The sequence below is a fragment of the Xenopus laevis genome, chromosome 1L (assembly GCF_017654675.1).
Source record: "Xenopus laevis strain J_2021 chromosome 1L, Xenopus_laevis_v10.1, whole genome shotgun sequence".
In the NCBI taxonomy this organism is placed as follows: domain Eukaryota; kingdom Metazoa; phylum Chordata; class Amphibia; order Anura; family Pipidae; genus Xenopus; species Xenopus laevis.
The window spans coordinates 82,242,010-82,256,570 of NC_054371.1; the positions used below are offsets into that span (position 1 = coordinate 82,242,010).

General features: G+C 34.2%; 1 protein-coding gene across 5 annotated transcripts in view; it reads right to left on the minus strand.

Moving 5' to 3' along the window:
• Positions 1–14,561, minus strand: part of grid2.S (glutamate receptor, ionotropic, delta 2 S homeolog) — a 612,233-nt gene that overhangs the window by 354,602 nt on the left and 243,070 nt on the right. For all 5 annotated transcript variants that reach the window (XM_018252173.2, XM_018252166.2, XM_041590791.1 and 2 more), the window contains one exon: positions 6,356–6,640. In XM_018252173.2, the coding sequence (XP_018107662.1) occupies positions 6,356–6,640 (285 nt within the window). The remainder of the gene's footprint in view (positions 1–6,355; positions 6,641–14,561) is intronic.

Sequence of the window (14,561 nt, forward strand, 5' to 3'; positions counted from 1 at the left end):
TGTAAATATAACACTGTGACCTTTCACAAATAAATGTCAGGAGAAATTAGGAGAAAATGGTCATTTTCAGTGCCTTTAAAACACTTGATCAGTGCAGGCAAGTTTTTGTACGATCTGGACAAAATATTCAGTTTACATGCTTTGGGGAAAAATTATGTAAAGAGGTTTACAGTGTTGACATACTGCTAAATAATTTTGCAATATAAAAGAGAAACCAACAATTCAGTAATCAATTGTGCATTTTGCAAGGGTGCGTTTTTCATCCCCAACATCTCAGATCATTTAAAAGCTTCACCATAACTGTAGGTGGTCGCGAAGAAAGACTCTGTTCATTGACATTTGAATGAACCCTTCCCTCTTTGGGGGTGAGCAAATAAAACATGTTTTTTTTCTCCCCAAAAGAAAGCTACCAGTTCTACAATTCAGATTTACTGTGCCACAAAAAAGTTGAAAGGTAAAAGTGGAAAATTGGTATTTTGGAGTTGTAGAGGTTTTGAGGTCTGGAGAAACCAGACAAAATAAGGGAAATAGGTGCAGGGGGATTAATATTTAAGAATAGGAAAGCCTTTCCTTGACACATTCTATACTGCCCTGGCACCTTAACACTTTGGAGCTATCCCCCCCTCCTCCCTTTATTGTTGTGAGTATTTGCCTGTTTGGTCAGTAATTGATAGTGTTTTACTTTTTGTAGTGTGACAGACAGCAAATGATTAGTACAAATGTTACTTTCTGTGCTTATAGTTTACTTTTTTATGGGTATGTTACATCGGTTGGGGTTATATAAGTATGTTCTTGCCATTTGGTGTAAGTTCACATGGTTCACCTTACATTTGGCATTTGAGAATTTATGGTTTTGTTATGGCATAGCAGATACCAGAATACATGATTTAACAAATAAAGTTTTTCAATAAAGCTGTGGCCGACCTACACCCATTATAAGGAAAGCATGGTCTCAGTGTCTTCTTTTATTGTTAATTATTTTGCCAACAAGTTCATATTTTGTAGTGTTACTGAGACAAACCATGCCTGCCTCCTCAGAGTCAGAAAGGGTGTGGCTGTGTTTGTGTTTGGAACAGGAGTAACAACATCTGCACAGTCATCTGCTACAAAACAAAAATACAAAATAATTAACAGTTTACATGGCGTTTTACCGGATCATCAAACTGAAGCAAATAATGTTAAAAGGATCACTATAGTAGCTTAATGCACATGTCAATGTCTTTCTACGCCAGCAGAGACGGATTTAAGCATTTAATGCATTCCGCATTTTGTAGTGTTCTTACAATAACTACATGGCGTGCTCTACTTGATAGCCTTCTCATAAATTCTGTAATGCAAATAAAGTGGTTTGAGAAATGTCTTCCTTTAATTATATGTTTATTGTAGTGCACCAAATTAATGGAATTTAAAGCTGGCATGATGCCAAATGATTAATAAACAACATTAAGACTGTCTGGAGAGTAATTGTAGATATTATGGGAACCCTCAGGATAATAATGAGCATTTGAAATCAATTAGAAAAAAATGTAATGGTAGGTCTTAGTGAAACTGAATTATCCCATTTACCTAAAACATATACACTGCAGCCTTTGTTTGCCTTAACCATTGGGTGTGCTTAACAGTCATTCTCAAAGGAAAAATAAAGCTTAACAATGCTAAAATATAAAATAAATATATGGAATATGTAATAACATGCTTTTAAAAACATACAAGAAATACACCTTTGCAAATGTACAGGATAAGAGTAAATTGTGCTTGTTATGAAGATGTACATGTTAACCACCAAATGGTTAACCAGATAAAAGTACCAATTGAATTTCTGCAGTTACTCTACTAAATTTAAAGACATGTTATACTTTATACTATGAGCTAATTATATTGTAAGCTTGTATTTGTTTTGAAAAATATTCACTAAACCCAAGGCAATCTACTGCAAATGCTCATATAAAGTCTAATGGTCACACTATCATAATATAGTCCCTTATAACACCCTGTCCACTTTTATAGTCTTGTGTAGAGCTAATGTGAATATCCTAAAGGATATTTTTTGAAAACTTGAATAGCTTATTCATGTAAAATTTCATGAAAACTCTCAGGTTAAGTCAATGGGGTTTGGCTGAGAAGATTTCATGATTTCTTTTAGGGGGTTATTTATCAAAGGTCTACCTTGAATAAACGCACAACTTGAATGTTTGCTTATATATAAAATAACTAGATTGTAAAAAACTCAAATGATTGCAATCGGGGGAAAAACTCTAATATTATTATTGCTCGAGTTATCGGTGAAGAAAAATGTAGAGTAGCTCAAGGGCAAACCACTAAAAAAAACAAATCATGGAGGCTATAAACATCTTTAAATGGTACAAGGGACCTCTGCCAGTGACTTTGAAAGGTTTTAGTTGAAGTATTTTTGGATTCAAGCTTTTTGCAGCTTTGGGGCATAGTACGTTTTTTTTTTTTCACCTGAAAAATTTTAGTTTTTACTGAAACCACCCTCAAAAACTTTAATAAATAACCCCCTTATTTGTTTGTTTCTTCCCTCCCAGCTTTTTTGAAATAGGTCAGATTTTTGGCCTCATTGAAAACTAATGAAACAATGTGATTTTCTTTTGTGCTTAAATAAGATAGTGCTTAGGGGAAAAAAAAGAATTTATGGGGAAAAAACAAATTTTGTAATTTTTTTGCCACAATATTGTTTTACTTTCTCCAAACGCAAAAATAGATAAACAAACCTTTTCAGATTCAACAAAAAACCCCCTGCTGACCTGCTTCTGAACTGATACAATTCAGAAATTCTTATCAAAATCACTGTCAATGTGAATATATTTGAGCAAGAGAATATTTGTCAGTATTTAAGACTAGATTGAATGTGGGGATGAGTCTGAGAATGGCTACAAATTATTATTGTTATTATTAATTAAGATGTTCTTATAATCAAGATGTTTTTATAATCAAGATGTTCTTATATCTTAAAATAGCTATATCAATAAGTACATTTATCATATGTTTATGTGTGAATTACATTTTGACATACTGTAAGTAAAAAAGTGAATGGATTTTCCTATAAACCTCAAACTAGAGGCTTAGGTTTTGATTAACACTACTTGTCTATAAACTCTCACATCATAACAGATCCATTTCAGTTGTTTACAATGGGGTACTACTCTGTTATACTTTCATCTACGGATTCGATTTTATGATTGAAATTCTCTAGTTAAATATTTATCTTACCTTCAAACAGCTGAAATATTGTATAGGAGGGGTTTATTTTTGTTTCTACTGCCTTAAATATTGTACATTTTCAATGCAACAGTCACAATTAGAGCATATTTTGCCAGTAGAGATGTCATCACATTTTATTGAACATCTGATGTCCAACAAAAGGAACCACAACAACTGTTATTCTTACTGATTATTCTTTTTATACATCAAACACCCCCACAACACATATCTTTTTAATACCCAACAACCACATACAATTTATACCAACAATTTTTATTGAACTATGTTGGCTTAGACATTGGGTGTTTACAACACTGACCAAACATAATTGACACAGTACAGCTCTACCAATGTGCAACCACTGGAGAAAGAGAAAAATAATGTGACCAAACAAAATCCATCCAATCTGAATATGCAAAACAACACTCTTGAGCTACAAATACCCTCAACGTTTTATATTTTTCCCATTTTTGTGGAAAATTCTAAAAGCTACAGTAATGTTTAGCACTGGTGTCCTAGGTTTGATTGTGTTGTATTTTGGCTTCTTTCACAACTCAAAAAGACTGGACTATAGAATGTAAACTTCACGGGGGCACGGACCGAGTTAAAAAAACATAGTTTCTCTATGTTGATAGAGAATAGAAATTAAGTAATGTTAAATTACTGGCTAATTTATAAGCAATGGGCAAATTTGCACATTGGCAGTAACCCATGGCAACCAATGAAGTGTTTGCTTTCATTGTTCAACCTGCATCTGGCTAAAAAAAAAGCTAATCACTAATTGTGAAACAAACTACAAACATTTTGCTTATAATATCAGCCTGTTGTAGAGGGTTATGTCATTTGGGATTTCATAGATGAAGAGAAATGATATGCCAAATTTTTCTTACTTAGCATGTTTTGTCTGTTTAATTATTAGATTTAACCTTTGTTATTGACCCTTTTCAGTGCTAGCTATCACTGTCATTTTCTGTCGGTAAAGTAGGCAGGATTGACATTAATGGGAAATACTTTTTGATTAATAATTTTACTGGGTTTATTGATGCAAAAAAGTAATGTTCATAATTTAACAAGTAGGCATAGATAATACTTCAGTAAATCCACTTTGTATATGCTTTATGAACTATGAACCATTACAGCGAACTGTTATGTACTTAAAGGGGAAGGAAACCTCGTCGGCGCTAACCCCCCTCCCCCCTCCCGTGTATTGCCCCCCCTCCCTCCTCCCCCCTGGCCTACCCCTCCAGCTGGGCAAATGCCCCTAACTTGTTACTTACCCTTCTGCGCAGGTCCAGTCCAGGGAGTTCACAGGCGACATCTTCTTCCACGCGATCTTCTTCCTCCTTTGACCGGCGTTTGGCGCATGCGCAGTAAGAGCATTTCGCCGGTACGGATCTACTGCGCATGCGCCAAAAGTCACGCACATGCGCAGTAGATCGTACTGGCGAAACGATCCTACTGCGCATGCGCCGGTCAAAGCAGGAAGAAGATCGCGTGGAAGAAGATGTCGCCTGTGAACTCCCTGGACTGGACCTGCGCAGAAGGGTAAGTAACAAGTTAGGGGCATTTGCCCAGCGGGAGGGGTAGGCCAGGGGGGAGGAGGGAGGGGGGGCAATACACGGGAGGGGGGGTGGGGGGTTAGTGCCGACGAGGTTTCCTTCCCCTTTAAGTGGTAGCTATAGAACATGAACACCAACAAAAAACTGACTATAGTTTTTGAACAATGATGCAGTGCCAATGTGCATGTCCGGAGGTACCAGAGGTAGAGTATAATTGTCTTCTTGTTATTTTGAGCCTACTTATAGACCTCTAACCAGTGGTGTAACTAGGTCTTAAATTAAATTTAAATTAAATTTAGGGCTCCCAACATATCCAGAGGTTGTCCTGTTTTACCAGTATATGTTGAGATTGCTCAATAATGCCTCATAGGGCCCCCTATATCTCCGGGCCTCCATACAGCCTCAGGGTCTGCTTCCTCTGTAGTTATGCCCCTGCCTTCAACAATATATTTACAGCCCTGCCAAGTCAGGTACCAGTCTAAGTATTATACCTTTGCACATGTAGATATAAGGTAAATACAGCAGCCACATAGATTTCAATTCCATTAACACCTTAAGATGCATTTCAGTATTCAGCTGCATAAACTATGAAAATAAAATATTCCCATTAAACAGGGCTTACCTTCCATTATTTTCCTCTTAAATAAAATTAGATCATAGCTTATTTGGTCCACAACAGTATTCCTTCTATGCTCATTTACATACTCAAGAGCTCAATATCTATTTAGTTTGGCTAAGCCACTCTCCAGAGACAGCAAAACCAAATACACATTTAATTATAAATGGCGATGTTCTGTCTAAGCAGCTACCCCAGCATAGATAAGCATTAGGACAGCCTCTACTCATTTGTATTAAAGCAAAAAATGCCTTTACAATAATAATACCCAAGGTTTCCCAATTTCCCAAATCACAAGAAACTTCAGGTTAAAAAAAGTCATTTAAAATGGTCCCTTATAAAAGCATTAATTCCATCTTCCATGGAAACTAGCAAAATTACATTTTTATAGTACATAAAATATATCACATATATCACATTTTCTGCCATCCTGTGAACCATAAGTTTCATTACTGTGCTGAATGTGGCTGTCAAATACAGATCTATCCATCAATCCATCCAGTGCTACTTAATTAAATGCTTCCTGTATGTTTCAGCAAATCTGCTTCTTCTTCTTTGCTATTCTAATTCAGTAATTTATTTAAGTTACAGTATGTGTAGTTACTGTATGTTGCTTCTTTTAAGTTGTTTTGGGTTTCATTAAGTGTATACCCTTTCATTTTTGCAAAGACTCAAATAGTTTGAGTTTTTTGGGAGAAAATTACTGATTGATTCATATGCTCTTTCAATTTAAAACCAATATACATTATTTGTACGTAATCAATTTTGACTGTTTTCTTCACATTTATGTATGTTAAAAATACTTTAGAAAGCAACATAGGTTTAAAAAAAAATCATATTTAGGAGACATTAATTCAAAATTTATGTTTTATAACATTTGTTTATGCATAATGATAATTTAGTTCTCAGGAACTTACACTTTATTAATCGATATGAAAATGAAAGTACAGGAAATTACCATAGTTATTGTCATAAAAGACAATGAATTTTTGCCAGGCATATTCAGTGACGACTCTTAATATAACATCATTCAAGTAGACCTCTGGGCGGACAGATAACGTGTAATCATCAATTCCACTGCTCCTTTGCAACCCACAGCCACTTCTCGGTGTTCTTGCTGTGGATCTCTGAATAAAAAGATGAGGAATGTGCATAGCATCTGCCAGTGATTGCAAGGATCCCGCTGAGGCACATCCAATGGAGCTGACAAGGGCCAGTATTCCTTGGTTCATCAGATCACAAGCTGAAAAAAATAAAATAAAATAGAACTGGTTATTAAGTGCCAGTGATTTTATGTATGTGTGAAAACGGGTAACTTTTTTAAACACTTAAAGGAAAGTGACATTTAGGTTTTTTTTAAAAAAAAAAATCAACTCGATCCACAGGATTTCAAGTCATTTCATCTGTGCCTATACAACTGTCCTATCTGTTTGACAAACTTGAACAAAATTATTTTTTTAACATTGTTCAATCTAGTTCTTAAAACATCTCCTATTTTAGTTGTCCATTAACAAAAACAAATGGTCTGAGAATCAGAATCCTGTAGCTGGCTATGGTCCTTTTTTTTTGTTTATTTAATTAATATCAAGTGCAAATCTAATTATAGGCATACTTTCTTAGCTGATTGATCTATTCCAAAACAATATATTCAGGAATGGTTATTTGCCTTAATAAGACCCAAACTGCCCCCTATTTTTAAACATATTTGTAGTGATAAACAAGTATTTAAGATGCTATATTATTTATTCTGCTGAAATTTACAAAAACAACATTAACCATAGTGTCAAAGTACCATGAATTATCGTGCCATGAATTAGCATACATAATAATTCTGAAAGAAAGAAGCATTTTTGAAAGAAGCACAATTTTTTAAAACAACAAAAGGCCAGCAAAGGTTTCTTGCAGCTTAGCCATGTGATCTTCACTGGAAATAATAAAAGGTTTATTGGTCAATTGATTACAAAGATATAAATATTTAGCAGTGTCCAAGCATTTAGGAATTCAAAATATCATACAGTACCACCAAAATAATTATTTGAGGTAACAAATCCCATGAAATGAACACACATAGGGTGTTATTTACTAAAACTTGAATTTATCTCATCTTTTTATTAACCAAGCTCAGTCAAACTCCCATCCACAATATAACTTATTTATCAATAAAATAAACAATTTGGTGGGAAAAGACTCAAAATCGAATGAAAACTTGAATCAAACTAATTTTTCAGATTTGATGCCTGAATCACTCAATTTTTTTAGGTTCTCATCCTGAAAAAACAGAATTTTTTGGATTATCAGATGAAACCAAGTGCAGATCATGATATTTCTGTAAAAGGGACATTTGACTTCTATATGACCTCGACAGGATTTTAGGATTGACTTTTAGCAGCTTCGGGGGGTTTTTTTCCACAAAGAATTTTAGTTTTTCCCCAAAAAAACCTTTACCCGAAAAAACTGAGGTTTAACATAACCCCCACAATATTGCAATAAAAATATTGAATTTCATTTATATGGTTATTGATGCATTTTTCTGGAAGTGAAAATATAGTTTCCTAGATTATAGATTAGAACTACATTGATTCAAAATGAACTTTTCTTATTCAATTCCAAATCTATAAGATTAGGGGGCAGATTCATTAAGGGTCGAATTTCGAAGTTAAAAATACTTCGAAATTCGACCCTCGAATTGAAATCCTTCGACTTCGAATATCGAAGTCGAAGGATTTAGCGCTAATCCTGCGATCGATCGATCGAAGGATTTTTCGTTCGGTCGAACGGTTAAATCCTTCGAATCGAACGATTCGAAGGATTTTAATCCAACGATCGAAGGAAAATCCTTCGATCAAAAAATCACAGGCAAGCCTATGGGGACCTTCCCCATAGGCTAACATTGACTTCGGTAGGTTTTACCTGCCGAAGTAAAGGGTCGAAGTTTTTTTTAAAAGGGAAGTACTTCGACTATCGAATGGTCGAATAGTCGAACGATTTTTCGTTCGATTCGTTCGATTTCGTTCGAATTCGAACGAATTTAACCAATTCGATGGTCGAAGTACCAAAAAAATACTTCGAAATTCGAATTTTTTTCATTCGAATCCTTCACTCGAGCTTCATGAATCGGCCCCTTAATGTTTTGCAAAAGTGAACTGAACTTGAATTGATTTTACTAGTTCATTTGATAATCATTGTTGATATATGTGATATATTACAAAAAAAGAGGATGATTATTCCAATATGCAATATGTACAATACATTTAATAGGAATCATTTCATGTACCCTACAACCTGAGGTGAAAAACAACATGGAAAATGGCACAAGAGGCAAAATAATAGCTTTACAGTTTTCCTCTTGAATTGTTCTATTAAATGTCTTCAGATAACAGAATAAATATGCTTCCACTACTAAATGACTAAATAAGTAGGATTATAGTCTCTACATGTAAAGCTTTATTAAAATAAAAGAGTAGATTTTATAATATTGTAGTAGACAAAATTTAGGTTCCTCCCATCTGCACAAGCAGAATAGGCTAGCACATATAATCTAAACAGAACAATTTTGTAGTTGGATTCCTCTGTGATATATAAATAATAAAAGAAAAACATAGGGTATGAGTTGAATTTTTTTTTTATCTAAATCTAATCAATCCATAACAGCATCTGATACAGCACTCCCCTGTAGCTAATTAAAATGTTCCCTATAGACTGTAACATTGATATTTTTCATGGTTTCTCCTTGAGCTTTAAATTATAACTGCTTGACTTTCCTTTTAAGCATAGGTATATGTTTTTAGTGCATTAATGGATTGCAAAAAGCAGCTTCCCAAAACATTTGAAGCTTTTACTCCACAATGTACCACGTGCTAAATCATGTCTGGTTTAGATTTATTTAATTTGTGTGTATTAAATGTTTCTGTATTATTAAGAATTATGTGGCATCAATTTATTTGCATTGCCTGTTAAATTAGGACCTGTAATTGTTCTTATACTGTATGCAGTATGAGCAAAACCTCTTGAAGTGAAAATAAGGGCTAATGGGTCCCCTATGTCATGATAAGTAACATTTATTTTCAATAGAAATATGCAAACAAGCAATAATACATGAAAGCTATAAACAATCCTTTTACAGCACAATAAATAGTCGTATTTAAGTGATATTACATTTATTTTATCCATCCCTATTACATAAGGATCCATCCATGACCTATGGAGGCACATGTACAATTCCGTGAGTGGTAAAAAAAAACACAGAGCAGAATCACCTGTTGAATCTACCACATATGGCCAAATGTAATAACAGGTAATAAAAATAAATGCATTGCAAAATTCACATATTGGAATGTAATATTTTTCACTAAGTTTACATTGTAAATGGAAATTTTTAGGACCTGTTTAAAAGTGCCATGCTTTTGGGCTGCAGAAATAAGAACGTCCATTTTCTACTGCCTACTACTGTATGTGCAGGACAAGGTGTAAAGTTCAGAAAATAGGCACACTTTGTACCTTGCCCTAAACATACAGTAGGAGAATTGCCGCTTTGCCCCCTGCAGTTCTCTTGCACTTGTGTCTAGTAAATAACCACTTTAGTCCTATTACATGAAGGAAACACTCTTAGAGAAATCTGTTGCAAATGGGGAATTTTAACAAAAAGCATAAATGGATAAAAACAAAAGTGTACATTTTGCAATGTAATATTTGGTATTAAACTGCTATTATGCAGTGAATTTAAATTGTGCATAGTGCATTTTAAGGACTTAGTTTTAAAAAGTGACATTTTATGGGTACTCTTATTCAGTAAGAAGTTACATTACATACAGTATGCTGTGTCCTGGTGTAAACCACAAAAATAAATACTATTTCTTGGGTTTGCAAAAGTTATAAATATCTTGGTTTTGCAGAAGTTATATTACATCTGTGCAAAGAAAAACTTGTTTGCACACAGGAATAATTTTTCATACTGCACATATATTTTCTCCTAATGACTTTTATTACATTCCCTCGAAAATGTTTAAAAGATGCCTTGATAAACCTGACAATGCTGTAAGTGCCGAACGTTGTTCTTTTAAAGTGTGAGTCAGAATAACAGAGATTCTTTATCATACCCCTGGACAATGAAATTGTAAAACACAACAAATCATATCACTGTTGAACAAAGTTGTAACAGTAGTTATTCAATAATTGGCCCCATAGCGTCATCTCTTGAAAGTAAAAACAAAATTTTTTTTCTGGCCATTGAAAGATAAGGTCATACATATTGCAAAACCTGCCATTAAAGAGGAATCTGTCATTTCTCAGCCTGGGTACAATTCAAACAATTTCGTTCATAACAAGATTTTCACTTTACACGGCTTAAAGTCAGATTATATTTATTTTAATGTTTTGACAGCCACCACAATTTATGTAAACAGCCAAGTGTAGCTACGCTGTATGGATATATCAAGCAGGAAACTATTGATTTATCTGGTTTATGGCAAATAGCAATCTTAAGAAGAATGTAGTCATAGCAATAAACTCCCCATTATTATGATCAAATGCTACTTTATACAACCTGTGGTACTCACTCAGTACAGCAGTTATCGCTCAGTTGAAAGACTAATTACTAATTTAAATTGCATGTTTAAGACTCAAAAAAAGAAAACTGGTACAATAAATCACTATATTGAGTTTGGCTACTACTGTAATAGTAGCAAGTAGGTTATTTAGAGAACTTTTGGGCAGGGTTCTCTTTTTCCAAGGTTTTTTTTTATTTAGTTTGACAAATTAAATACATACAGTTAAAGCAAAATAATAGTATGGCAGACTTGACTAAGGAGTGATACACAATACAAAATATCAGGTGGTTAAAATTGTTGCAGCAGACAATATATTTTTTAACTCAGCTGGCGCTAGTTAAGTACGTCAATTTATAAAGTTTCAGCTGAGTGTCCAGTTTTTCCAGATATGGTGAGTTTACCCAGTTCATTGCTATGGTTTTCTTCCCATTGAACAGAAAAAATCTTACAAGCTCCCTAGTGTTATTCAGTGGAACCAAGGAATCTGCTAGGCCTAAAAGAAAAATGTGGGGGTTAAATAACTGTTGAATCTGATCATTTTCAACCAGTATTTATGAATGTTACATCTCACACAATTGGGAGAAGCACGTTTCCTAAAATGGTACAGGTCTGTCCCTAGCACTGATAAGCATCCTTTGCATGGTGTTCTCTATTTCTTCCTAATCACTGTTGTTTTTAATGCATGGGACCTGGGGTCTTCAGATAAGGGATCTTTCTGTAATTTGGATCTCCATACTTTATGGGGCACATTTACTAAGGGTCGAATATCGAGGGTTAATAAACCCTCGAAGTATAATCCTTCGAATTTGAATATTGATTCAAAGGATTTTAATCGATTGATCAAAGGATTTTTCTTCAATCAAAAAAACCTTAGAAAAGTGATGGGGAAGGTCCCCATAGGCTAACATTGTACCTCGGTAGGTTTAAACTGCCGAAGTATGTAGTCAAAGTTTTTTCTAATGAGACAGTACTTTGACTATCGAACGGTCGAATAGTCGAACGATTTTTAGTTCGAATCGAAGGTCGTAGTAGCCTATTCGATGGTCGAAGTACCCAAAAAAAACCTTCAAAATTCTACGTTTTTTTCATTCGAATCCTTCACTCGAGCTTAGTAAATGTGCCCCTAAGTCTACTAAAAAAATTATTTAAACATTAAATAATAAACCCGATAACATTGTTTATCCTCCAATAAGGATTCATTATTTCTTTGTCATGGTACTGTTTTATTATTACAGAGAAAAGAACATAATGCAAAAATTATCATTGTTGTCCTTCACGTAATAGCCTTCCTGTAATTCAGAGCTTTCAGGATAACAGGTCCTATACCTATATAGATAAAGGATGATTTATACATTATTACCCAAGCATTTTTATATTGATATTCATCATCATCATTTATTTATATAGCGCTGTCAAGATACGCAGAGCTTTACTGCAGTTATAGCAAACAGGGAATAAATGGTGGATAACAAACAAGGATTACAGAATACATTGGGATTAGAAGGACCTAGAGATTAGAGTTTACAAACAAGCTTTACTTTCCACCAAACGTCAAATCTTTTTTGTTTTTTTGTTTTTTTGTTTTTTTTTAATGGGTCTTTTACTTGTATAATAAGGTGTATGGAAAGTGAAATACGTAGAACCATTATTTAGGGGATTAAAGATTTTCATTTTTATTGGAGTCATGGTTGTGTTTGATGCATGTAAGCGATTAAAGAGCTCTGTCAGGACCTGTCCAGATGTCTTTTCAGAACCAAATGTTCCTCATTACGGATTGTGAATAAAGAAACACCTGCTTATGACTGTACTAAACTGTAAATGTACAAATAAAAACATGTAATCAATCTTAATGACATAAAACAGTTACTATTGCAATGATTATTCTCTTTTTTGCAAAACACAATATGGCAAATACCAAGGAAAATGTTATTCTGGACACATTTAAAGGGACAGATTTATTAAGGTTCGAATGGTAAATTCGAATTTGAATTTTCTATTTCACAAATTCGAATTTTAAATCACCAGCTCGAATTTGAATGTGACATTTATCACACCTCAAACCTGGTGACAATTCTAATTCAATATTTGCCACCTAAAACCTTCAAAGTTCATGTACAAGTCAATGGCAGGGCAGGGTTCAGTTGAACCATTTGAAGATGTTAATTGTCTTTCTAACATTCAATTTTTTTTTTCTGAATTTAATTCAAAAATTTGGGTCGTTTGTATTGAATATTAGATGCAGGGGTGGGCCGAGCTGACCGGGCACCCTAGGCAACCTGGCTAGCCAGCCTGCTAACCTCTGTTACGAATGTGCGCTCGGCTGACTGTGATTGCGTGCATGTGCAGTAGTGGAGGGTGAGGGTGGGATGAGTGAAGGAGGGGATTGAAGAGTAGGAGGGAGGGGAGAGCTACAGAGGGCAGCAAACAAGGACTAGAGGTAGGCAGATACGTGCAAAGCGCCCCCTTATTGTTGTGCCCTAGGCAGATGCCTCTTCTGCTTACCCCTAGATTCGGGCCTGATTAGACGTTCAAGTGTTGTCATAAATAACCACTCATTCGAGTGAATACGTTTAAATGTATTAGAGTTAAAAAAAAATTCACATAACTTCGAAATTCGACCTTTGATAAATCTGCCCCTTAATGCTGTGTCTATATGACTAAATCCAAACTGTTCAAGCAAATATTACACTTTGGTAACAGATTAGAAAATTAGAAAGTCTGAGTTCTTAAAGCCCAATTTAATGGCTTATCTTGTTTATCTGAAATAACATGTTTAATGCCAACCCATATGATATGTGTGCCCGATTAATAGGCTCATAGCCAAAACCGTAATATTTAAAAATGCAGGCTTACTTGTAAATGCATATTTTGCATAATGTTGATATATTATTCATGTCTCCTGAATCAGTCTTTGCTTACTGTGCAAATCTGAAACTAGTGAATGTTTTATAATATATGTAAAGTATTCAAGCTAAACTAACAGACACTTAGAAATGCATAGATATTTTACCTACATTTAGAAACCTTAATTTCTAAATTACAAAATCAACAGTTTCCTACAGTATATAGTTCTACTGACTTGTCTGTGGTGCTTAAAACTTTAGACACATTTTCATATTAACATATTTTACTATACTTACAACTTTAAAAATAAAGTTATCATTAATTTAAATCCATTGTGATTCAAACAGTGGAGCTTCAAGCATGATCCATATGTGTAGATCTGGCACAAAAATGAATTACAGCTACATTAATTGTGGTAACATCTATTGAGTGAGCTTTTAACAAGAAATGTCCTTTATTTAAGAGCACTGAATGCTTTTCCCAGTTTATCAAAATTACTGTACAAATTGTAGGGCTCAGAGTACAGGTATAGTATCCATAATCAGTAAACCTGCCTAGAAAGCTCCGAATTCTTGTAAAGCCATTACCCACATTACTCCATAATAAGCAAATTAAAAAATGTAAAACATTTCCTTTTTTCTGTAATAATAAAAAAGTACCTTGTATTTTATCCAAACCTAGCTGTATGAATCCATTTTGGTTGCAAAACAATCCTATAGGGTTTATATAATGTTTAAATGTTTTTTAGCAGACTTAAGGTATGGTGGGCCAAAT